This window comes from Gymnogyps californianus, chromosome 3 (assembly GCF_018139145.2).
Source record: "Gymnogyps californianus isolate 813 chromosome 3, ASM1813914v2, whole genome shotgun sequence".
Classification (NCBI taxonomy): domain Eukaryota; kingdom Metazoa; phylum Chordata; class Aves; order Accipitriformes; family Cathartidae; genus Gymnogyps; species Gymnogyps californianus.
The window spans coordinates 6,162,146-6,188,573 of record NC_059473.1 but is presented as its reverse complement, the minus strand read 5'-3'; the positions used below and the strand labels follow the sequence as shown (position 1 = coordinate 6,188,573).

General features: G+C 38.8%; 1 protein-coding gene across 1 annotated transcript in view; it reads right to left on the bottom strand.

Moving 5' to 3' along the window:
- The window catches only part of PLCB4 (phospholipase C beta 4), a 193,497-nt gene that overhangs the window by 85,857 nt on the left and 81,212 nt on the right, over positions 1-26,428 (bottom strand). The window contains exons 2-5 of the mRNA XM_050893592.1: positions 8,385-8,485; positions 3,626-3,706; positions 3,261-3,320; positions 1,780-1,923 (exon numbers count right to left, since the gene is read on the bottom strand). Coding sequence (XP_050749549.1) covers positions 1,780-1,923; positions 3,261-3,320; positions 3,626-3,706; positions 8,385-8,468 — 369 coding nt within the window. The 5' untranslated portion in view covers positions 8,469-8,485. The remainder of the gene's footprint in view (positions 1-1,779; positions 1,924-3,260; positions 3,321-3,625; positions 3,707-8,384; positions 8,486-26,428) is intronic.

Below are 26,428 nucleotides of genomic sequence, written 5' to 3'. Positions count from 1 at the left end.
ACTTCTAGAGAAAATCTACTATGTCCCAGAAGAAAGATGTCTTCTCATGAACAAAACAGGAAAAATTAAGCAGGAACAGCTCTATGTGCAGATAACTCCTCGAAAATTTTATTTTAGCACAGAAGTATAGTAGCAAGTTGATGTACTTACCATATACAAAAGGCCAATACAGTACAGGCCAATTTACTTCCCACATGCCCATATCCCCAGCGAAGGCAACTTAGAATGCTCTACATTGGTTTTGGCTTGATCTACTTTACCCTCTCCCTTGTGCCTCAAACATCAGATCAGGTGGATCACCATTGTGGACAAGTTCTAGATATATATTTTGGTGGAAAGGCTCCCAAATGCAGTACTCTCACATTTATGGGCCCCTCAGAGCCCACCACAAGCTGACTGCAGCATGACACACCATTTTTGGTAAGCATCTTGGCAGTTAACGAAGCAGTAGATCTTTTAGACAGTATAATTAGCTCACCTATTGTGACAGTCTATGTAACTGGCCAACATACTCCTCACAAACCAGTCTAATACAGTTTATTGAGATCTAAGGTGACTAAGAAACTTAACTCCAACTTTCTGTTTTCAGAATAAATCAGAGACACTGTTGGGTTAAGTATAAAAGTGAATGCTGCCAGCATCTCCTTTTCTTTGTTTCTTAAATGTTTTGAAAACATAACTGTGGCACATTATTTCCCTGAAAGCCTGCTGAAAATACACACAGTAAAATCAATTTAGTGTACCCATGTAAGTTATACAAGTATTTCTCCTATCACGGAGTTTACTCAGTACTGCCAGTCTTTAAAGAGGTATGGATCCACAGCAATGAAATATCAACCAGGTCTGCCAAGGGATTTAGTAATGCTGCATTCAGCAAACAGATACTCAGTTTTAAAGGAGGGGATTTAGCAGGTACGTGTTACTGATCGCTATTCAATGTTTATCTCGCAGGCAAAACAGATTATAATACACCATAAGTACATACAATCAGAAAATAAAAGCAAAAAAAGTGCATTTTTAAAATCCCTTGAATCTCTGGATCTAAGCTAGTAGCATACTATCAGTACTCCAGATCAAGTTTCTCGGAGCAGTTTACAGCAGATAGATTGAGTACCAGGCCTTGGTGGAGCCACAGAACTTGCATTGTGAACTGCAATCTTAAGCTCTCAGGAAAGATGACGTGTAAAAAAGCACCATTGTTTTCTTAAGACTGTTTCACATCAACGGGAAACAGAAAAGAACCTGGGTACACTGGAATCCCCTTAACTGTACAGAATTTTCTTTCCTGCTTTTGTCTTTTCAAATAACATGAACCACACAATACAATTAGGTTATCGCTGAACAAAATTTTGGAGGGCTGAGCTCCACCCATCAGGAAAATGAAAGTAATTGTACTTCCCTTCAGCATCCCTGTGTGTTACAGATCCACTGCATAATCGTCACATAGCCTGCTGTACAAGCCCCACACAGAGATACTAAACAGCTGAGGGAATGCTGTGTCCTATATTTAATGGTCTCAGTGTCTACTTTTCATAAATCACCATGCACGCAGAGGCCGATAGTCACTATTTCCTTTCACCATGGCACACAGACATGTTAAAGAATGCTCCAAATGGATGTTTGCTGTCCTTTTGTAGAGTGTGGCAGCATACATTAAAACAGGTATTTCAGTCAGCCAAGCAGGCTGACTTATTCAGGAAAAACAACTAAGTACTGCTGAGGAACTGTCCTTTTTTTTTTTTTTAACTCCCACACGCTGTTTAATTGTGAAATAAATACCTTGGCTATTTCTGTGTTTTCCGCTACCATGAAAGTGAAGCTGATGTTCACCAGATCTGTGCCACTGCAAACACACACTATCCGTCCTTCCAACTCATTTTCTGATTTTCCAACAGCCTCAAGTGCAGTTAGTATTTTGGGATCCTGTTAAACAGAATAAATAACTTGTTACATTTGCAATACTTTTGTTATGCAATGCGCTATGGTAAAGATGCTTTTGCATCGCCATATACATTAACACCTTTAAACCTTTGCAATCATCTTAAATGAGTGCTTTCACTTAAAATTATTGTGTGTAAACCTGAAAAACAATATATTTTAACAATTAGGAACACAATTGTGAGAACTCAGAAGTAAATGAAGTATTTTAAATATATTTTGGAAAGTTAAATTAGAAATTACATACATTTTCATCACGAAAAATAAAAATTAATCACTCCAAGGACTGGAAATAGAGGAACAGTATTAATCTCTAAGTAAATTATTCCAATCTAGTTAAGTCCATAGTTACTGAGAGTTATGATCTGTGTGACTTTCTGGCAGTTTCTTAATGACACGTCGTACAAGCTGGTATCTCTGCTGAGGGTCAAGGGCTATAGATTTAATGGGCATAAAGAGCAAATTACCTATGTAAAGACAGAGGTGAAGTCTGAAGCATATTGGTATGGTTGTCAGCACATGAAGCAGGGGGTTGTCTGCACCACCACTTCTCATGCCCCTTCTCTATGGGGGAAAGATTTTAGTCTATGGATTCCCAAGAGAACTACTAAGAGACAGTTATCTACAGTTAACACAGAAACACTTAACACATGAAAGTGGAAATGCAGAGGTGTTAACAGATATCTTGCTTCACAACAAATCTTCTAAACTAAAGGCCTGTAGGAGAGAGGCCCACAATTCACTTCAGAAAATTCTACGTATTCCTTCTGAAGAATACCACTGACAATATTTCCAAAGTTTCGGGTTTCTCCAGAACTCCTAGCTAGTACTTCTGTTGATATTCTTCAAAATGGCAGACAGTGACCAGCTGCCCTCTCTGACCATCTAACTGCATAAAGAGGGATGCAAACAAAACTTTCTACGTTTTATGTCAATGGAGCAAGAAGATACAACAAATTTTAAAGATAAGAACAAAATTTGGAATACAAAACATTTTTTCCCAGATCCCTAAAACAAGTATCACAAATAATTGTTACAAAATAATTAAAAACTCCTGATACATGCTCTTAATGTCTGTTATTCAGCTTTCACCGCATCCTGAACGCTGAGCACTGTACTACATCAGAAAGACCAGATGACAGAACCTTCCCACTGCAATCACACCAAATTACTTGACTTAAAAACTTAAAGTTTTAGACTGTAATTGCAAAATAAAAGCTGTGTTGCCGGTATTTTTTAAAGAAATGAACTCCATCCTGCATTTCACCTTCAGTTTGAATATTCTTTGTTTAAATGAAGAGTATAAACTAACTATAGAGTACCTTTGGTACAGCTCCAAAACGAACACTGTTGATCAGGGAGCATTCTAATACCTGTCCTTCCTGAAACGGCAAAAAAAGGAACAAGTTCAAAGGTCTGTTGACACATGGCTCCATTAGGAATTGCAGCAAAAATAAACAATGAATCTTATTTGCAAACACTGTTAATTAACACTAAACAGTATATTTCCCTTTTATATCAGTTAATTCCCTCTTAAATACTTCACTTCTGTCAATTCTAAAAGAATAGGACTAAGGCTAGTTTTGTAAATAAACTAACACAGTATTTTAGATTTTTAAAAACTAGCCAGAATATAAACCAAGTGCAATAATATCTAATATATATTCCTGACATAATTGTAATATACCTTTCCTTCACTTTTCCAGCTCAGAAAGAAGCCAAATTCATCCACTTGGAAGAGACAGTTGCTTTCAAAGGCAAAAGATTCCTATAGAAAAGAAAATACAGACAATTATTTTAGTCAGTTTGACAAATGTCATAAATTTATTTATTGTTCAAAAATAAAAGATTGTTACATTTCTCCCCAAATGCCTTCCTGGAGAATTTGCTATTCCCAAAGCAATCAGAAATGAGGGAGGGCAGGCTTTTAAAAAAAATGATCATTTTGAATGATTTGTCTTTTTGCTGCCATTTGAGACACTGGGATGTACTTAATTAATATTCTCCTACTACTTTGCAACTACGAAGATTTGTTTTGTTTAATAAAAGCAGTGATTCTTACCTAATCAAAAACCTTAATGAAATGGAACTTCAAAATAATTATTGAAAATCAAATGCTTCAAACTACGTAAAGGTTAAAAATATGTCATTTGCCAATACTACCTTCAGGATCAAATGACCACATCTCATTTTAACATTCAGAATTTGGGAAACACTTTTCTGTTAGATTACGACAGCACGCATGCCGCAAGCATTTTGTAGCCAGAGTATCTGGCAAGCAGAGTTTGAAGGATATTGATTCATACAGAAATCAAGAAAGAATGGCATAACAAAGAGACTAGACAAGGCAAAAAAATCAGATTAGCTGAATTAAAAAAGAAATTTCCTCCACACACCTCCAGCCTCAATTAATGTATCATAAATTAAGCTAAAATGCAGGATAACACTGTGCAGAATCAATCACTTTTTAAAGAAAAAAGGATCCAGGACTTCCTGACTTCCTTAATTGAAAACCAACAAGCATGTGTGCAGGCTACAGCACTGCTTACTGTTTCAGAGATCAGTGCTTTGTTCTATGTTAAAGACTGACGTACCTTTCTGAAATGCCATGTTCTCTCCTGTGCATATAGCAAGGGCAGCAAGCACATGAATGTACACAGCTGTTTTCAGAGTCTTGCATACAGGACAATTTGAATTCAGGTAACAAAACCAGGTAAAAACTCCAATGCCCTCAATACATGGAGCATGCTTTTAAGTCAGTAAGTCTATCCAGGACAGTTTGTTCTCACTGGGTTACTCTGAGGCAGCCCCCCCCGCCTGACCCAGGATGCAGGACATCAGGGGGGCAGCCACAGGTGCCTTTTTGGCCTCTGCCATGGAACAAGGGCATTGGGTGGGCTAAGGAATGTTCACATTCCAGTCAGGTCTTATCCTGACTTGACACTGGGCATGAAGGCAAGCAAGTTCCTGGATCCACGGTTGGGTAATGTCCTTGAGCCTTCCTAGATGGGCACAGCCAAAGGGGATACACTGTGTTTGGGATAATTGCTCCTTTTCCCTGGACACATTAATTATTGAATGGTGTCTACCACTTCTGGACAACATTTTAGGTCCTCAAACAAGATTTACAGGTTTTAAGGACTGACACACTGCAGTTTTCCATCCAAGTAGCAAACAACTATGTTAATTTTACAGGCAGGGGAGCTGAGATAGAAAGTATAAAGCTGCTGCAGCTCAGTCTGTGCCAACACCACTATGCATGAGTTTCCAGCATGCACTGCTCTGCCCATCTTTCTTCACCATAACTTCTGTCTTCCTGCCTTCACCCTAGCACTCATAAAACCTACTCGTTGCCAGACACCTCAGATTTACTAGTTTTACAGCCCTTGGAGACCTGTTTCACATGAAAATGCAGCTAGCTACCAATCAAAATGAGTGTCTCTTGTGTTTCCCAGAAAGATTACTCACACAATAAAAGGCAGGCAATTTTTTGTCATTTATTGTGTCACCATCTATCAAAAAGCTCTTGATAGACCAAAAATGTTGTTTTCACAAAGGTGTCTATGTAAACTGCACTCATGTTGCTGTTCCACCCCAGCCTTGACTCTATTCATCAAATTACTTTTTCTGCAATTTGTCTTCTTGTATGGTAAAAAAGCACCTACCATCAGATCATGTAGATGCAACATGACCAGCAGGATTCCTAATCATGTCTGATTTTTATTTCTCATATTCTGCTGAGATAACCCTGTTCTAGACTCACTTTTCAGCAGTCAAACATGACAATGCTTGGCTCAAAATATATTTCCATAATTTTGTAATCCTTCTGGTTAAGGGACTCATCTATCAGCAAAAGATGGATCAAGACACTGCTCCACATGACAATGACCCAGATTTTTCTAGCCACTCTGTCCTGGTTTCGGCTGGGACAGAGTTAACTCTCTTCTTAGTAGCTGGTATAGTGCTGTGTTTTGGACTTTGCGTGAGAATAATGTTGATAACACGCTGATGTTTTAGTTGTTGCTAAGTAGCGCTTATCTTAAGCCAAGGACTTTTCAGTTTCCCATGCTCTGCCAGCAAGCAGGTGTGCAAGAAGCCTGGAGGGAGCAGAGCCGGGGCAGCTGACCTGAACTAGCCAAAGGGGTATTCCATACCATGGAACGTCATGCTTAGTATGTAAACAGGGGGAGCTGGCCGGGAGGGGCAGATCGTGGCTCGGGCATCGGTCAGCGGGTGGTGAGCAATTGCATTGTGCATCACTTGTCTTTTCTTGGGTGTTATTTCTTTTTGTTGTTGTTGTTGTATTCCTTTTCATTACAATTATTATTATTCTTAGTTAGTAGTGTATTTTAGTTTTACTTTAGTTATTAAACTGTTCTATCTCAACCCATGAATTTTACTTTTTTTCCTTTCCTCCTCCCCATCCCACTGGGAGGGGGGAGAGGGAAGCGGCTGCGTGGTGCTTAGTTGCTGGCTGGGGTTAAACCACGACAGACTCAATGCAACTTGGGCACGTAGAAGACCTCTCATGCTGTACTAGAGCTGTTCAGTCACCCAGACCCTGTACCAGGATTCCTGAGCCCCAGTTCTGCACTGACCTGCTGTACGACCTTAGTTCACTTACCATTTCTCTTTTACCCGAATATGACCTTTCGGGTGGGGAATTAAGCACAGAATTTCCATGAAAATTAGAAGCCTAGATCTGAAACATTTTTCTTGAAAAATGCAAGCCCTATAGTACAGGGATTGGATCTGGCAATGTTTGCATAGTATTTCTAAAACAATGGTCTCTCTCTTGGGTAGGCTATCTAGTTACTACCACAACATAATTAAATAATAGCCTATGTATATCATAAATCTGATAATATCAAACAGCCACACCATCAAGTGCTCACTGTTTACAGGCTACAGATCTTAACTTCTGAGTCACTGGGGTTTTTTTACAGCCCTGAATGATTCCTGTAAAATTGCAGATAAAATATACGGTTAGTTACCTAAGTGAAAGCCTTTTAATGTTTCCAGAAGAGTCCCCTTCAGGAAAACAAACCAGGCTTCCAGCTGTACCATAGCAAAGCTGGAGTAAACTGTAGCAAACATTGCAGCGAGCAACGCAGCTAGAGAATATCACGTGGATGGACAAACAACATTTTGCTCCACATGTGGCAAGTAGGACCCCCTTTCTACAGGGCTTTGGAAGGCAGTAAATTCAGCTGCAAGGAGCAAGACTTCTGGTGCTACCATCTTACCCCATGTCTGCCCAGCATTATCTAGTGTCACACAGGTGCCTACTGGGTACACCGACCTACAGTGCAAAATTATTACTTTTTGAGATGTCTCATTCTCCCTATCACTACCTCAAGGACCCAGGTGCTTCACCAAGCGTTCTTGATCTCACACCAAAATTTGAGCACTTAAACTCTTTTCTGTACGTGCCCATTCGCTGTTTCTCATCTAAGGTGCAAGAGAACAACCATGGGCCACACACCCTCACCTGGATCCTCACAGGCTGAGTTTCTGAAGCAATATTTGCTGAAGAAAAATAAACCTTTTGTGAATCTTTTTTCTAAGGAATTCAATGTCTACTAGTATTGTCTTAGTTTATCTGTCCCCAAAACTGGAAATACAGGGTAAAACAACTATCCCTATCTTGGCAGGCCTCATGATAAAAAATACCTTTTACTTACATTTCAAAAGATAAGAGGAAAATACTAATACCCCTGAAGGCACTTAGTGAGATACCTTCAACTTTCAGAGATTTCCTGTCCAAACAAGATTAAAAATAGACCCTGATAAAATTATTCTCACAGGCATATCAATGCTGAGTATAAGCTAAATGTCTCAGCACTTTATTTCGGCTGCCTGTGTAAAATGTCCTGTTTTGCATTCCTTTAATAAATTTGGATTAAAGCACAGCTGAAAGCGGGATCATAGTGATCATATTTCAGATAGAGTACAGGTTGATTTTCTAAAGTAGATAAAACCACTCCAGATCTCAAATGATGCATTTGAATCAGAATATAAATGTTTCGTGTTCTCTTACTTTCCCTTGTGAGATGCAGGTCCTCAGTTTATATATTAAAAAAAGACATATTTCCCCCCCTCCATTTGATAGATGTACAAAAAATGGAAGGATTCACTTTGTTCAGTAATGTGCTTTATGAATCTGCAAAGATGAGCGCTTTATGCACATTACAGATATTTTGATCCAAATCTCCCTTTCTCTTCCTTAGGGCTTATTTCAAATCAGAGGGATTAAATATATTTTGAAGTTATTTCTTTTAAAAGCAAAAATCTGTACAGCAATAAAGTGTGTTAGCATTTCCCCCCAAACACATTTCTGGAGTTATTTGAAAGTATTTGTGTACAATGAAAGCAAAACATGAAATATTCTGTAACATCTACATATTTAAGAGAGAATAACAAATGAAATGCAAGTGGCCTCTTACCTCTTCATATCTATCAAACACAGCTCCATCTTGCATAAAAGAGGGAACTGGCTTCTGCCAGTTAAATTCATAAGGTTTTGCCATGATTATAGAAGAAAAACCTGAAATGAAATGAAAAAGCAGAGTTCAATTACTGTCTTTTAAAAGGAGTATTCAAAGTCTAAGTCGGGAAAAAAGTGACTTTTAGCTTTTCCTTTCACACAGAAGTATTAAAAAGTCACACTGCATTTCCAAATCAAGAGTTTTCCTCATGAGTATTTTTATTTCATAACTTTAAAATGAAAAATACTTGTAAAATGTGTGTCTGAACTTAATTATTTGAAAAAAAAAAAAAAAAACAAAAACCCAACCCTTGCACTGTAACATTGCTTTAGCTTAAATATCTGGTATATCACTTCTAGAGTATAATGAGGCTGGGATTAACGCCCGTACCCTGTTCTTGTCTGCTTGCCCTAGCCCTCCTCTGACAACGTTCATCTACTATTGACCGTCTCTAGCAGCATGATACAGGGCTAAGCGTAACCAGTACAGTTCTTACTCCGTTACAATGCAGGCAGCCAGCCCAAGCAAAGTTTGTCTAAGTGAGAAGAATAAAAAGCATACATAAAATTCAAGGGAGATCATGACAGTCTGTGTTACCTATGCTATGCAAACCATCTTTGTAGTGTTTGTGTATGCCAAAACTCTGAATAGCAGACTAAAATATTACCAATTAGGTAACAATGCTTCCACAATGTTCTTAGACAGAAATGTCTACTTTTACTGAACTTTAAACCCAGAACAGATGCAAGTGTTTAAAAAAAAAAAATTAAGATTTTTGTAGTATCCTCCTCCTCTGTCTTAGTTTTCATTCATATCAAAAATGTTCTAACAAAAAAAAAAAAAGAACAAGAACAAAAGAACTCAGAGGATGCTGTTAAAAGACTGTCCAACACATTTTGATGCTGCCCATCTCTATCTCCTGCCCTTTTTTGGTCATTGATACAGGAATATCAGAAATACATATCATGTTTCCAAAGCCTTAGGAATAAGATAAATTAATTCATTCTCCATAACTATCAAAAATACAATTTGACAGTTATATATATCTCACCATTAAGTGTTCACTTTTGTTGAAAATGGGATGAAAACTCAAAGTAACATACCTGTACTGTCCAGTTAAAAAAGAGGCTAAACAATATTTAAGACTACTCATCTGTACTTTTTTTTTCCCCCCGATGAAAAGATGCTTTGAACAAAGTAGAGGACAAGGAACTAGGGCCAAGAAGTGATCAGCTACATTTAGTATCTTAACAAAAGCCCCCTCTTCTTTTTGCCAGCTCTGTGCATTTGGCTCTTACCATTCTGTAAAAGAGTCATAATATCTTTCTCATGAGGACCATGAGATGTTTTGAGATCCTTTCAGGGAACGTGCCAAATTATTGAATTTTTATTATTTTTTAAAAATATACTTAAAATTTTAGGGTCTCCTCCAGTTTAGATCAGCATAGAGCTGCTTTTTCCTCATTCCATGGAGGAAGCTGCATAATAAGACAGCCATCCCATTGCAGTAGCATTGATGGCAACTTGTTCTATACAGCTCACAGACTTCACACAGCAGCTCAGTATAATCACAACACCTTGAAAACTTAGTGCTTGTTCTTAAAGCAAAGCTATATTTAGAGAAACGCAGCTTCAGAAAGCTGTTTTTTGACTTCACAGGCTTTGTTAATGGCAAAGTTGAAACCGGAACCAACAAAACCCCATACTATACAACAAATCCTCAAAGGTCTTGGAAAAATATCCCTTAGATTTAAAGGAAACTTAAAACATACACACCTGAAGTGATAAACACTCCATTTTTATGGCATATCGACCATCCCCTTATCTGTTTAAATGACTTTTACTATCAGAATATTCCCAAGAAGAAAAGTTACTTCAAATACGACAGGTAGTTCACGCAGCAATACATGCTGCCAGCGTGTGAAGTCTTTCTGGGAAAAGCAGATGCATTCTGTGCTAAAACATAAGAAATGTGGTAACACTTGTAAGACTGTGAAGAATACTCTTCCACAGTCCCTAGCCTATATACATGGACTTTACCCTTTTTTACTGACATTGAACACCATACAGACACAGATTTTAAAAACTACAAGCTCTGCAACTGCTCTGAACTCCTGTACAAGACACATCATAACGTTCCGTCCAGCATCTGGCACTCTGGATCTGGCACTTTACATCCTGGATGTAAAGAGTGCTTGAACAGACGCTTACCTTCCAGAAAGACTAATTACCTTAGCACTACAAACATGCACTTTATTACCAATTTGAACTTTGCCGAGTTCATCATCCAGTCACAGAAATGTGAAAATTTTGCAGCTCTGTAAAAATCCCTCCTTTACAGATATCTTCTCCTTGTCTGGGTACTCACACAGTATGATGAAGTTGTCTCGTTACTTCATCGCTGATAAATTAAATAGATCGAGCTCTTCAGTTTCTGCTGCAATGCATATTTTTTTAAATCTTGGAGACAGCCTGAGCCCTCTCCACTTTTCCAGCTGCCTTTCTGAAGTCAGGGGTCTGGACCAGGACACAGTAGCCCAGCACAGCCCTCTGTCATACAAACCAGAATTACAGCCTTTCTTCTTATTTGCATAACCTTGCATTTAGCTGCAAGAAAACACGCTTGATGGCTCATAATTTATCAAGCAACCAAGTTCTGTCTCAGGGACTCAAGCTCGCTGTTATTTACCATCTTACCAATCTCTTCTCTAGCTCTGCTCTCTCACAGGTCAATACAGTTTACAGATGAACTGAGACAGATGAAGCGTGAGGGAAAGATGGCTTGAGTACATGTAGCAAGGAGTCAGATGAATTGTAACAAACAAGATTTTTAAGCCATATGCTTTGGCAGCTGTGCAGAAGGTGAAGAAAATTCTCTCTGCCTTTAGAAAAGCTCTTTTCAGTCTCTCACTTTTCTTACACTCCTCTCAAAAATCCATTCTTCTGTAACCCTGTTAGCTTTTAAGATCGCAAAAATAAAATACAAAATATTCCCCTATCACTCTTTGGACCTCTGTTAATCTTCATCAATTTTTAAGCAGTTCAAAGAAAGTAAAAAACAAAAACAACCCCACCCACCCACCAAACCCGAACAAACACGACATTCTAACATTCATAGGGTTGCAAATGTATGCATGCATATACCCTCACTATGATGAGAATCAAGAATTACTCTCTTTAAAGAAATTTAATAACAATGAAACATATAAAGATTCAACTGGGAGAGATAGAAGATTTAGGAACTAAATTTAAACAGTAAAATTTTAATTTTAAAACTTTTTAACAGCCTTTAAAAATTAAAATCGAAATCTTCTCACTGATTTAGGGTTCTTAAAGTATAAAAACGCCTCTGAATACATACTGTTCAGAAAAGCAGAAAGAAGACCCATATAAAATACACCTCAGGACTTAATCAATGACCACAAGGGAGAAGTAGGTGAAGTCTCTGAAGTGCAATAGTTAAATGCCTTCTGAGCTATCTCCCTTTCTTTCAACACTGATTTATGCCTGAAGACATGATTTGGATCACATGAAAAAAAAGCACCTTTTGATTCACCTCGAGTACCCAAAGAGTGAGGACACAAAATTAACCATATCCATAATAGCATTATTTAACACCGAAGTCTTCCTCTTTTGTAAGCTTGGCTGTACTAAGCTAAATCTGGGGCGTGGGGGGTGGAGGGACTATAAATCTTGGGTCTTTTCATTCTTTGACCGAAAGAAGGATAAGGTGTGGCTGAACAGGAGGAGGAAAGGATTCTGTTAATACAAAGCAGGGAAATGTTTGGGGAAAGAGGTGATATTCTAAACTAACCCACAGGGCTGGCTAGCGTGATGGATAGGATACTCCTTGGATCCCATAAACATCCTGTCAATGTTGAGACACTGTTGGAAAGGACAGCAGTATTCCTTAGAGCCAATCCCCCCCAGTCTAAAACACAGTAATTCACAATTTCCGCAGTTTGCTTAGCCCCAAATATTATAACAATAGTTGGAAATTTTTGTTAGTAATTATTATTTTTGCCTCTGGAATGAATCACTATTTGCTGAGTGAAAAGTGAGGAGGCTCCATACTCTGTGTTTGCCATTTCACCACCTACCTCTTCAAATCACACCATCCAAACCTGCACCAGTTACCATCTGTGTGGGTGTCAAGGGGGAAGTATAAGCACCCACAGAACACTATGCTGAGTTTAGTAATCTTGCCCAGGCATATATATTTTTCTTACAGATACAAGAAAGCAACTTTAAAAAAAAATAAAACTAATATATTTCCCACTCTTTCCCCCCTTGAAGTGCATATATCCTTCATCACCACTTCTCTTTGGTAAACAAGAGTCTTCGTAACAAAGAGAACCAGATCTACATCAGCAGACCTCTGTAACTTTTTGGGGTTTTTTATGGAGTTCGTCCCAGTCCAGAAAGTTTACCTGCAGTGTTGTGGACTAGAGTGAGAAACTAGCTGTCCAAGGCTAAACAGGCAGTGCAACACTGAAATTCTTATAAAATGCCCCCTTCATTTTTTAACGAGGCTCTGAAGTACTTTCATATTCAAATACTACAATTGTTTCTAGAGATTTACAGGAAGAAAACTCAGATCTTCATACATTTACTCCTCAGCGTCAAATTTATTTGGTCATAAATGTAGCACCATTACCATATGCAAAATGCAGAGACAGGGTGTTTTTTAAACACAAAACTTCAGTTTCTACACTAGAACTTAAAATTCGGAGTAAGTTTTAAGAAAATTTAGAAAATAAAAGCCACTACAGTGTGAGTCCTATGTAAAAAGTAATGGTGAGAGCCACACTGCTGAATTTCTGCAGTATCCACAATATACTGTAAAGCAATTCCAAGATTTCACAGCTCTCCAGGCTCTTCCACGGTCAAATTTTGTTGGGTTTTTTTTTTTTCTTTTTTAAAAAGAGTGCTTTTTCAGCAGGTTATTTTTAAACGCATTATTCCCACTGCTAATGCAAGCAACTTAAAACAGTTGTCCCAAAAACAAGGTCCAGAAGCAACAAAGACATATAACAGAGCTCAGGCGCCTAAACATATATTGTCTAGTAATGGTCTCAATTTCCATTTTGTCTCATTTTCCGTTTTGTTTCAATTGCTGGAATGCATTGGCATGCAGGGGTAGCTAAGAGGTTAGACCAAAACAAGTGGCCTGTTCTTAACTAACCTCTTCTTCAGCATTTCACACAAGTTCACTGAGGCTGCCCGCTGCAGAGCTCTGCTTCTGGCTAAGAAATGAGTGTATCTGTTGCTGACAGCAGAAAACAACAATTGCTTATGCCATAGTGCTGAAAATGAGACGGTCCTGCCTTAACTTAAGATCCAAACTGTGTGTGGTTCAGTCATCACCTCTGATGACAGCCATTATCTCTAACAAGTAGAAGTCCTAGGATAGATCATAGGACCCAAACGTGACCTCCCAGCTTCCTTAAATGTTCTTCTTTTTGTCCTAAGGCCTTCCTAGTTTGTTAATATCCACAGTTTTTCTCAGCCTTCCCATTCATTCTAAAACTCTCATTATTTGCCTTAAGTGCTTACCACTCATCCTTTTTTGGGGGGGCATTCCCCTTTCTGAGAAGTGAATGGTAAAGAGACATACTGGTTATGTAAATAAACTTATTCTGGTACGTTTGCAACAGTAAAACAAGACTATGTTCTGACAATTAGAAATATACTTAAATCAAGCCATTACAGAAAGCTTCTCGGTCAGATGATTCACCCAAGTCTAATTCCTCACAAACTTCTAAATTAATTGATTTAGTGGGGGCCTGCCTAACAGGGACTGAGGCAAAAAATTAGGAGCACGTATCAGCTTGGCTTACACAGCGCAGACCAACAACTTAACCCTGCACATACACACAAACCTCACAAAAAATAATCTTAAACAAGTGTTTACAGTAGCATCAGGAATATTTCAGAAAAAAGAAAATTTCCAAATTCTCTAAGAGAATGGACTTCCATAGAACTCGCTATAAACTCAAAGTTCATTAATTCTCAAAAATAAATGTGATACAACAGACATTACATATTCAATAAATTCGATGCAAGAAATAGACTATTTCTTATAAATTATATAATTTTTTTATGTTGTACAGAAAAAATAAAAAGCATGTATTATGGTCATAATGTTAAAAGACAGCTTAATCAGACTAATACTAACACAGAATCCGCAGAAAAATCCAACATGAGAAATGCTTATATGTAATGGAGTAACTACCAAATTCCCCCCAAAACAGAAAACAAACCAATACCAGTAACAACAAAACCATCTAATTTTGTCACCTGCTCAAATGCTAACCCTACTGATCATGGTTGCCTCTTTCATCAATGGAGCTGAATCATCCGAAACTAAATTAAGGGCCTTTCTTTCCACTCTATTAAGGAGCCTAAATTTGATGGCATGAATATCACTCCACTGAAAAACAGAAAGTTAATTAACCCATCTCATCCTCAGAACAAATACTTGTCGTACTGAGAAGGCAAATTATTTCTACGCTCAGCAGCAACACAGAGTCACTGGAGCAGATTTTCCCTTTTGAATTGATCCAAATTGATCACCGAAGTCATCTGGACTCGTCACATAGCTTCTGATAGGATTGGGATCAGTCCTTGTGTGCCACCATTGTAAACTAACACTATTAGCTTCACTTGCTGACCAAAATGAGCCTTTAGGTAGGTGCCACCTGAAATGTCTGGAAAAACAAAAGCAACCTGGCAATTTCAACAGCAAAGTGTTAAAATAAAAAGGTAAGTTTTTACTCATAGTCCACAAGGAAACTCCTACAGCAATAACAGAAGCTCATCTATACACATTCCTAGGAAAAGTATGATTTGAATAGTAAGCCAAAATGCAGAGCTATCGTAACTGGAAGTTAGGAAAATTTAAGTGTTAAAAAATAATGAACTATACACACAAAACTATAAACTCTACTGAATTAGTGAATAAGTTAATTGTTGTTCTCTCCTTCTGGGGATAGAAAATTTGGTGTTCACATTTTCAATTTTGTAACAATAAAGGCGAAAGGCAAGGGGAAAGGCACGAATCTACTCAAGAGATGATTTCAGGAGGAGACGTGCTCATAATGCTGTCAATTGTACAGAGAATTTAGCAATCTGACTCATCAAAAGATACAATAAATGACAATTTATTTTCATTTACATGTATTATTCAGTATCCATCTAACAGTAACTTCTTGCTTTTGACCTGTCAAGTGAACTTCATTTCATAACGTGAGCATATGATGAAGAACCTTTCCCTAGAACTTTAACTGTTTGGTCTCATTCCAATAATAAACACTAACCATATATAAAATTAAGTTGTCTAAAAATGTGGAAGATGCTACAGTTTTATCTTTAGTTAAGCAGAAGTGTTAGAGGCGTTCAAGATTTATTTTTAGTATAATGTCAAGCATCCCATTTCCTGGAAGCCATCTCCTCCCCAGGTAGTAACAGAGAACGAATTGGACTTTGATGAAAGAAATGGTTTGTGTAATACTTGTCAATATCTTTTCTGAATTGCTATAGCATCTGATGTATGTATACAATGTATCTTGATTTAACCAGCAGTGACTTTTATTAAGTTTAATTACTTCACTCTGTGGCTTTCAATTGAAGACAGTGTTAAAACAAAGGCTACTTCACAGAATAATAAAATTAAAAAAACAAAATCACAAATACATAGCACTTGCAAAACATCTCAAGTATTTTCTGAATTACTTAAGCCCAAATTCTCTCTTTACAGTCTTGTAAGATCTGCACCTTGTATAATTACAGCAATGAACCCTAAAGGAAAGGGACTTGTGAGATTTATTAAAAAAACCCCAGAGTCTTCAATGTGCTCTTTGGGCATTTAATACTGCACTCGATTTCTGCTGTTGTTGTTTAATCTGTAGCTGACAAATAACACATCTTTTAAGTTACTGAGTAGCGTTTCTCCCTTTTAGGTACACCTGCATGAAGTATTTGCGTCAATTATTTTAATTAAAATCATGAGTGATTTTGACATTTAGAACTTCAGTTTCTTCTTTTTAGCCTCCTTCTGGGGCTTAGTGCTCTAAAAGATCTCAAGCAGAAGCGATTCCTGTACTTTAATGTGATAGGAAGACATAAATAAATGTTTGAAATTAAAATCCTAAGAAGAATTCAGGTGGGAGTACAGATAAACACCAAGTAACGTAGTGAGCATCATTCCTCTTATGAATGCAAGAGTTCGGGGATCCTAGGACATAAAACAACTGCAAAATTCTAAGACCAAATTATTAACTACAAATATCATAGAAAGGGCAACACAAACTACCAAACCAGATTAATATCAGCAGTCTTTCATTTTTAAGTGCAAGGAAAAGTTTTGGAAACAACACAAGCTAGTACCTCAAACAAAAATAAAACAAACTACAAATATCAGCTGCTCCATGACCACGTCCTGAAGACACAGTTGTCTGTTTCCAAACAATGACACAGACTCAGACCTTGTATTAATAAAATGTAATGAAAGGTCAAGATCACATTTTTGTAATAACTTCTAAATCTCTGTGTGTTTGAAAGAATCCCTTCTATGGTCAGGTACTTTAGTTCAAACCAAACTTTATTAAAGTTTTGACATGACTTAATATCAGTTTGTTCAAAATATACAGATATTTTAAAAACTAATAAGCTGTGAGGAACATAGACGTTACTTTAAAATCTAAAATTAGGAAAGTGACATTATGATTTGCAGGGTTCAATTCTGACTGGTTTTCTAGATGATTTCTGAGAAAACAGGAGTGAGCCACATCGCTGGCTTAAAATTTCAGACAAAGCTAAGATGATCTGCTTTGGCAATCATTCCAGTGGCCTAAAATGCATTAATATCAAAAAGCTGCATTCATTATTTGACAGTTGGGAGTGTGTTAAAAGTAGATATTTGTTCAAAGTTTAAATGAATTACAAATTTCTTGCTACCCTGGATAAAGCCTACAAACTACAGTCACCATGAAAATACAGGGGGGTTTTATACTTTTTAGGTGAGATTGTCATTGTACAATTTAACCCATGGCACTGGTCAGAAAATTTTTCTAAGTCAGAAAATTTTTTTCTAGAAGTCATAATGCTACTCAGATTTCATCTCAGCACCCACCTTACACCCTAGAGTTAGCAGGTTTTGCACCCCCTTTTTTAAACAAGAGAAGATAAAATGGAATGAAAAGCAAGAAACATAGACCTAGTATCTGCATTTGATCAGTACATTCCTTCCTTCCTTGCACCTGATATCCTTTTCCTTGTTTTCATCACCCTTTACTTCCCCTGTTATCCTGCTCACTCGCATGTTGGCTCATGTCCTGAATCAAGTCTCAGCTAGGAGGTAGGGGAATGCAGGCACAGCGTTATCAGCTGGTTGGAATGGAAATTATCCATCACCCTTCTGACCACCCAGCCCCAGTGGCTGTGGTAAATCCAAACCCTGGGTAGCAGAGATTTGTAGGCGCAGCCTTTCTTCCTTCCTCAGTTCTGTGACACAACTTGAGCTCAAGCAAGGGCAGCAGCAGGGCAGCTGTAACCTGCCCTAGCTCGTGCCTGGCTGGAGCAGACTGCAGCTCCCTCAGAGCTTTAGTGTTAATGGTTGGTTGGTTTAATTTTATTTTTCTGCCAAGATTTCAGGTTCAAATCACAGACAAAACAGAAAGAAACAGAACATACTAATTATCTTTAATAAAGGTTCTTTCTCTGATTCCTCCCAGTCAGTATCAGGAAAAGAAACACACGTGGTACTCATGGTGTGCACTTCAACATTACTGTGCAAAAAGCAGATCTATGAATCAGGATGACATTTAACAGATGGGGAAAAAATAATCATAAACTGCCTGGCCTAAACACTGTTGTATAGGCTCAACTTGTCTATTTTCCTCACTCCCAAACACTCTACCTGCTGTATGCAGAAAACAACATTCACTACCAATTGTTCAGGAAAAACACAGCCCCTTTGGGCTAGCTGGGAGTCAAGGGATCTGGGTTACAGTTGATGTTTAGCCAGACTGCTCTGGAGTCCTGGAGGGACACTTTGCCATTTCCCATTTTCCTTTTTTTCCCCTCTAAAGAATGAGGCTAGCAAGACTTGTCTTAATTACACACTAAGTGATGCTAATTATTTATTTATATACAGAGTTTGAAAACACTGACAGCAAGATATCCCAGAGCTAAAAGTTGTGTTATACACTCTAATCGCCAATAACATCCAGTATTAACTCGTTAACAAACAACTGGGCATTTTGCTGAAGATGAGATTGCCACAGTTCTAAACACAACGTATCACAACTAGGCAAAGCTAAAAATAAAATGCTGCCTATAGTTTGGAAATCTAGAAGCCCTCTCCCCAGCAGGACAGTTGTCCAAATATGGACAGCCATGTTTCGGATATACCAGGCTATCAGCTATTTATAGCTTTAATTTCCTAGAGATTCAAGAGGAAAAACAACTGGTTCTGAACTTTAAATTATTATTATTATTATTGTTACTTCATTATCGTAGGTAGGTGGGCAGAGTAAGCACTTCTTGTAAATTTTTTTCAGCCAGATTTCTTTTTAAATGGCTGTTGCGCCACTGCCCAGAAGCTCTAAAAGCAATGGAGACAGAATAAGAAAGATGGTGCAGGTAATGGGACCAAGGATAAAAAAATAAATGTCACCAATCCTTTAGCTGATAAGTTCGTAGTTAACCATAAACAGAAGATGTGGATGCATAAAACATGGCATCATAGTCTCTTTCACTAATCCCTGCTTCAGAGAAACCGTACAATCTGCGTATACGTTTCTACTAATCAAATATTGAAACAACTCTCTTGACATTGTGCTATGTTTCCTGTCGCATCAGTCATTATCGAATTGACAGTTGTTGTCTCTTCAGGGTAAAATGAGACTGCATGAGACATCTGAGATAAGTTTATCTGATAAAACATTTCAGAATGCTAATATACTCATTATTGATGTATTCAGTTGTTTACATTACTTGAGAACAATGTCCCTAAAATGTCCTTCTGAATATTAATGTCGCTTGTTTAAAAAATGGGGCAAAACCAGGCACATCAACTATTAACGAGAGGGGTGGGAGAGTGTTCCAAGCCAGCAGCCTCTCCAAATCTTCCTGCTGGACGCATTTTGGCTTGTTCTACTATTCATAATACATATGAAAATTTCTGGAGGAAAGGCATCTCAATTTTTGTATTGCTCCACATGGATGATTTGACACAGTATTCCAAAAGGGATAAAAATAAAAGTGTTGGTATGTAACCTATTTGTCCAGTATGGAGACAAAAAGGAGAGCCAGTCTGCCAGTAAGGAGTGCTGGTATGGCATGCTGGTGTACACAACCCATTTTGAACACTTATTTGACATCTCATAATAAACAGCAGGCTTTACAGCATGCTGAGAGGTTCAATTCGTTCAGATTTTTCTGGACCAACTGGAGACACCAGAGTCAGGGGACTTACTTTCTCTAAATTCCTAACATTAAGATGCAATTCAGTGTTGAACAGCAGGAAACAAAAGGGGGAGCTGTTACCTCTCCAAGCCTCCTCATCACTGTTCGTTATTGTCATCTGCTGCTGAGACCTCCACTTCTACTGAGGTGGAAAGGGACACACGTAGTATGAGCGGAGCATACTTTTGCCCTCATGCTGAGACAGGTACGTGATGGAACATGCTCACGTAGGCAGGAAGATAAGCAGTGCTTTCTCTTTTCTCCCTGGAAAGGTGAGAGCATGCACATCACGCTGGAATATGAAGACGTTCTTGATTCTGGACAACCATTAGGGGAGAAAGAAAAGAAACAGATGTGTGGGGAAGAGCACAAGAATTGAAAAGAGGAGGAGGGAACTAACAACAGGAAAAAAATGCAGAAAGCAAGGATGGGATGTCTGACACTGATGTGGGCTTCGATAGAATGATGAAGTGCCCGAGCAGGCCAATACAGCTAAAATGAAAAGGGAAGGTGGCAGCATTTTCACAATGTTAGAAAAGAACAGTGGGTAGTTTGGAATAGCTGGAATAGAAATGGTTTGGGATAGCACAAGCAAGGCTATTTTTAGAGATTATTCCAAGTATGAAGCTGGGTTTCTGCAATAAGGCTGGAAAGGAAGGAACAGGGTGGGATATACACTAAGAAAGACCAACAAAACAAAATGCTGGTGTCTATGTGTGTGGGGTGAAGAAGAAAGAAGTGGCAAGAACAGTGCCAACATTCCAGGCAATAGCAGAGTGGGGTTATTTATTGTGACAGCTTGGGAGTGGGGATGGCAGGGTTCCCGGAGAAGAGTTCAGCATTCCCCCATGCTGCAGACAAACCAAGGGACACATGGGTAAAATGCCTGGGAAGGTCAAAGAACTGATTCTGGATGAGAGGGTGGAGGTCAAAGGCAGAGGAGTCTGTTTGGAAGCCATCAGATGCAATGGAAATCAACAGATGCAACTTGTTACACCATAAAAATTGATAAAGGGACCCTAGCAGCGATAGAAAGAAAATGTTTTGCCATTTGCACTGGCTGCATGCACCGAAGTGTTCTGTGGTGCTTAACTAATGCTGCCGCTATCCACTCTGGCCTCCTACAACTTAGTAACAAGTGGCGCGCACACACACTCATCAAGTATAGCGCCCATCAAAATCAAGAGCAGTGTCACACGCAAAGCACAGCAGACCCCGTAGAAAGTGAGGGTAACATTTTTACATGTCTAAAACCAGCTTTGCTTCATATATCACCATTAAGCATTTCCAGCATAATAATTACCATTGCAAAGAATAAAAACTTGGGCCCAGCAGGCTTTTCCCATAAGAAAACTGGTCAGCTAGTTCAGACTGCTTTTCTTCCTGTCACATACCTATTAAATGCTCCAGACTGTTTAATGTGATAAAAATGTCTAGACTGTTTTTTGACTGAAAGCTTAAAGAAGAGAGTTCTTTGCCCTTGGCTAGCAAACCCCTTTGCTCCTTTCTTGGTAAGCACAATAATGTGCATGCTGTACTTCCGCAGACCACACTTTCTGCATGCATACAATAAATGCATTTCTGATATCTTTATAAATCTTCTGAGATTTTAGAGATGAGCCCAGGGAAATGTGAAGACTATACACACAATATGTACATACAATACTGCACAGTGTTGCTTTGCAAGGAAAAATCCGGAGCTTATAATCAAAGTGCAGATGTTGTTGAGGAAAAGATGACAGAGCACCTCTCACAGTCCAGTGAACAAGACAAGCAGAAAAATAACTGAAGAAGCTCTGTTAAGGTTGGTAAAGAGCAAGATGCTTTGCTGAAGCAGGCAGTAAAGGTAGAGTTTAGGCAAGAAATCCCACCGGGCACATTAGAAAAAGCATTACCACATGTGAATCAGTGCACTTTGTGGTCCCTAGTTGCCCTCAGTCTTTAGCAGCTGCTTATTTTTGCATAACAAAACTTCTGACATAATTACAATCACTCTAAACTTAGATGCAAGTACACAATTTATACTAAAAATATCTCTGGCAGTGAAATTATCCAGCTCAACTGGTACACACCCTTCAGCCCTTTCTTTTTAGGCTCTATAAATCTGCATCTGTGGAGCGGGTCCTGGTCAAGAACAGGTGCATCTGATTCTTGTCAGCGTGTGCGACTTGCATGTTGGAAACCAAGCTGCATACCATGGAAAAACCTCGAGAAGAAACACTATCCCTGGACGCCACTCATTGTATCTGACTCCCATAGGAAATACAACTTGCCAAAAGAGTTAATGGACAATGTGATGTGACAGAAACGTCACTTTGGCACAGTCACAACTGGATTGTCAAATCATGTATCAAAGTCTCGCTTCCCATCTTTCTGTACCCCATTTGTTCCCAGAGCAGTCTTAACATCCTGAGGATAATTTTTTGTTTAAAATGCTCTTCATCCTCATCCAAGACCCTAACTAACTCTTGTTCTCTGTGATCGGACCATAAAGTGCACTGCCAGTCAGAGGAGCTGAAGAAGAGACAACTGACCATTCCACAGGAAAACTACTAAGGGCTTGGGAATATCTACGGGAAGGTTGTTTCAAGGGAAGAAAATGGCAGCTTTTTGACATTAAAACACTGTGGGCAGAAAGATCTGTACAGTAAAGGTACTGGCCCACCACTGAGCACTTCTGGTTTCCATTCGCCTTAAGATACTATTTTTCCTGAGGAAGGCACAATGTTCCCCTCTATTAAAAGCAAGAATGGGGTTTTTGACCATCACCAGGGAAGGTGACTTTATTGTTTCTGAAGCAGTTGGATACTATACAACTACGCTATACAATGGAGAACAGACCGAGCAAGGTGCCGATGTCTAAAATGAGTCTTCTGTGAAATAACTACGCATACAAGTTGAAAGCTTGGATCAGGAAGCTTGCACTTTGGGGTTTTTTTGTTTGCTTGTTTTCTTAAAATAAACATTAATATAGGTTTTAGATCAATAAATCTTTCCTTTTGTCAGCACGCTCTCCTGCAATCTTTGTTTCTGTACAGTTCCCATCCATGTCAGAGGGTGCTTTGCATAATCACAGCACTGCTGAATTAAATCCCTTCTTTGCTCCATATATGCACAGTTCTTTTGGGCATCTGAGTGAAATGGCACATGTAGGGAAAAGGGAATAGGCCCGGCTGGTGTTTCTCTGGAAAGCCCCATCCCATCCCAAGTGACACAGAGTGGTCTGCAAGTTTTTTATGCTGAGCAGCTGGCAGAAGCCTCCTGAAGGCAGGCACCCAGGCTGTGCTTACTGAGATACCAGGTTGCTGGCAAGGTTTTTTTGGATGGGAGACAAAAGCAGCACAGGGAATAGAGAGGCTACTGCTTTTCCTGAAACAGAAGTGGCTGGCATAGAAGCAGAAAGAACAGATTTTAAAGTTACAGCTTTCCCTTCCAAAGTTGCGTTTCTACTGCTTTCTCCAAAATCTCAATAGCATGGGCTAGTTAAGGGTTAATCAATAATATTATTCACTGCAGTATGAAAACTAACATGCATAAAGATTTGTGTGTAAGAAAGTGTGAACTAACTGTGCCCACCTTAGAGTATCCTTGATTAACCACATTAAGGGCACAGATACCTATTAGCTTTGTAAACAGGCAGAGCAGTGGACACCACTGTCCCCAAGTTAATTGTTACCAGTGTGTGCTGGAGACAACCACTTATCAGAGGTAACCAGAGTAACCTAACCGCAGAAAAACCAGGAAAACGCAATACACAGCTGCTTGTTCAGAGTGCCAGCAAAAAATGAGCCCTTTTGGAGTGATCAGGGATGATAAAAGGAGCCGATCCAACTTTCTCACTGAAAAGAGCAGTCCTAACCCCTTGCTTCTGCTTCCTTTTGGATGATCCCATTCCTGCTAGCCCGAGTGATCCCAGCTTAGCCAGTTCATCTCTGTATGGTGGTGGAAAGCTATTCACTTGTTATTTTCTGCTAGCTTCGTGCACTGTATCCCAGTCACACAGAAGTCAAGTCATGACCAGGACCAGCATAAAGGAAAGACTGGAAGTGTGTGGCTGAGAAAAGCAAGAGTACCAACTTTTTTGGTGGCAGCAAACTGCGATACTGGGTCAGCTAAGCTGGTCTCACACACACTACTGGGAAAGACCATTGTGATTTTGAAAACTGGTTGACTTTGAGTATGCTTTCTCTCAGCACGGATTCTCTGCAGTCCATTTTGTCAGGACTGTTGGTCTAATCTACCAGTTCTCCAACAAGTTTGCTATTTCTGTGAATTTTACAACAGACTGCAAACTCTGCTTTAAGTAGAAACTTACCTGTTTACAAAGGCATTTAAGAACTTGCTTACTGTAATGTAAAAAAGCAAACCCACAGCTGCAGCTACCATCACTGGTACATTGAAACATATTTTCAAGAGCTACTTTTTTTTCTTTTTTTTTTTAAATAAATCCTGTGTGAACATAAAGAAACCCATAGCAGAACTATTAAGCAGAATGAAGACGGACAAAATTTATTCTTTGGTTTTGAAGCTATGGTTAAAGAAGAACTTGATTTTAAAGTTCAAGATGGCAATACTTGAAAATCAAGTTGAATATAAGATCATGCAGATGCTGGATGTGGTAGACAGAGAAACTGCACTTTCTGTCAGAAATCCAGATTCGCACACAAGATAAGAAGGCATAAGTTACTCAGGCAAACCCATCACTGTGGCAGAACTATCAGACCTAGGAAACAAAGGCCGCTCTTTTTAAGCTTCTATAGCGGACAGTACTCTGTTACAATTAAAGAAATCAGACTTCCTTTTGCTTTCAGACTGGGTCCTGATAGGCACAAGGTAATGTCATTTCTATCCAACCTGCCTTTCTTAGAAAGTGTGGCTTTGTTTTGGAGCAGAAGAATGAAACCAGGATATAAACCAGGTTGATATACCAGGATAAAAACTGCCAGAAGATCCAAAGTTAACAAAAAGGCACACCTATAAATAAGAGCTCCAGCCATGCTACCTGAACCCCTATGACTGTGGTCTCTGGCATGTGCCACAAATTGAACTCGAGGAACACAAAATCTAACCAGCAATACTACACTGCAGAGCAAAGCCACCCACTCTGTAATCATACCTGTGGCTGAAATCAAGACATGCCCCCACAGACCTGCTATAGAGATGACATGCCATAAAACCAGTTTACTCAATGCTGTTTATAAAAATATTCTTGAAAAAAGTGTGCTACATCTTTAAAACTTCAGTCAATGTTAAACAAGAAAACAAAAAAAATTATAAAAATGAAGATTTTTTTCCTTTTTTTCACACAAGTATTAAGAGGCATCCCTTTTTTCCTGCATCAAGAGTACAGAGGATTCCTAGATGATCAGTAGTTCCTAGATAATCATCATTCCTAGATGATGATGATCATCATAGATCATCATTCCTAGATGATTCCTAGTACAGATCCATTCCTAGGATTCCGAGAATGGGATGCCTCAATCCACCATTTTGTTCACACACAAAAATCTTCTGGCATGAATTAAGTGATGTTTCCAATTGGAACTAGGTGGTCCCTCAGTGGTAACACTGGCCAAAGATCAGGTATATCTGATACACAAGCTGGTAACGGAGAATAAGCAGCTCAGACTACAATAGCACATAAATGTTTTATTCAAGTCTTCAGTGAAGACATATTTATGCTGTGCAGTGTAACATGTAGATGTACGAGTCAGCTCTGAGCTGGCAGTGTTTTGCCACGCTTTCTGGGGTGCTAGAAGCAACCTCACTGTGCAGGTTAATTTAGTCTGCTTCTCAGCCACGCAGAGCTCCACGTTACTACAGCTAGGCTGCTTCCAGCTCATTTAGTGCTTGTCCAGGGATCTTGGGGATTTCTACCCATTATGATATGTAGGGCAAACATACCTTCTGCTGCAACACTCTAGTGTGAATGTTGTTTTGCAGTACATTTACAGTTACTCAAAACAGGCTGGCTGAAAGCCTTAAAATATCGCAAAGCAATCTTTAAGCAATCAGAGATTATTTTAGACTGCAGTAATATTCTCAAAGACTCTTCAGTAACACTTGTCTTTGTTCAGAATAACAGCCTGCAGTTACTGAATCCTCCATAAATTACTCCATACTAGCAGTATTGCTGTAATACTCATTTTCACAACATAGAAACAGTACCTGCTCCTATATAACATATCAACACGGTGAAAAAGCAGGTCTCTAACAGATTTCTGTCTTCCATCTATGAGCCTCTCCAGGCAGGTGCACTACAAGGTAAGATTACTTCAGCAAAGCACAGGGGAAATCCAAAGCACAGGGGAAATCCAAACCCCAGGTTTGTACTCTAGCCTTGAAAATTGAAAGTTTACTTCAATAAAACCATTGTTTAAGGATTAAGTTGAAACTGAAACTCAGGAAACTGAAGCAAATTCAACTGTGAAAAAGTATGCATTTTTCCCCACTGACTCTGACCTGTGTTCAGCTTACATACCACTCCCCAAGAACCCAAGGACTTCCCAAGGACCCAAGAGAACCCCGTAAGG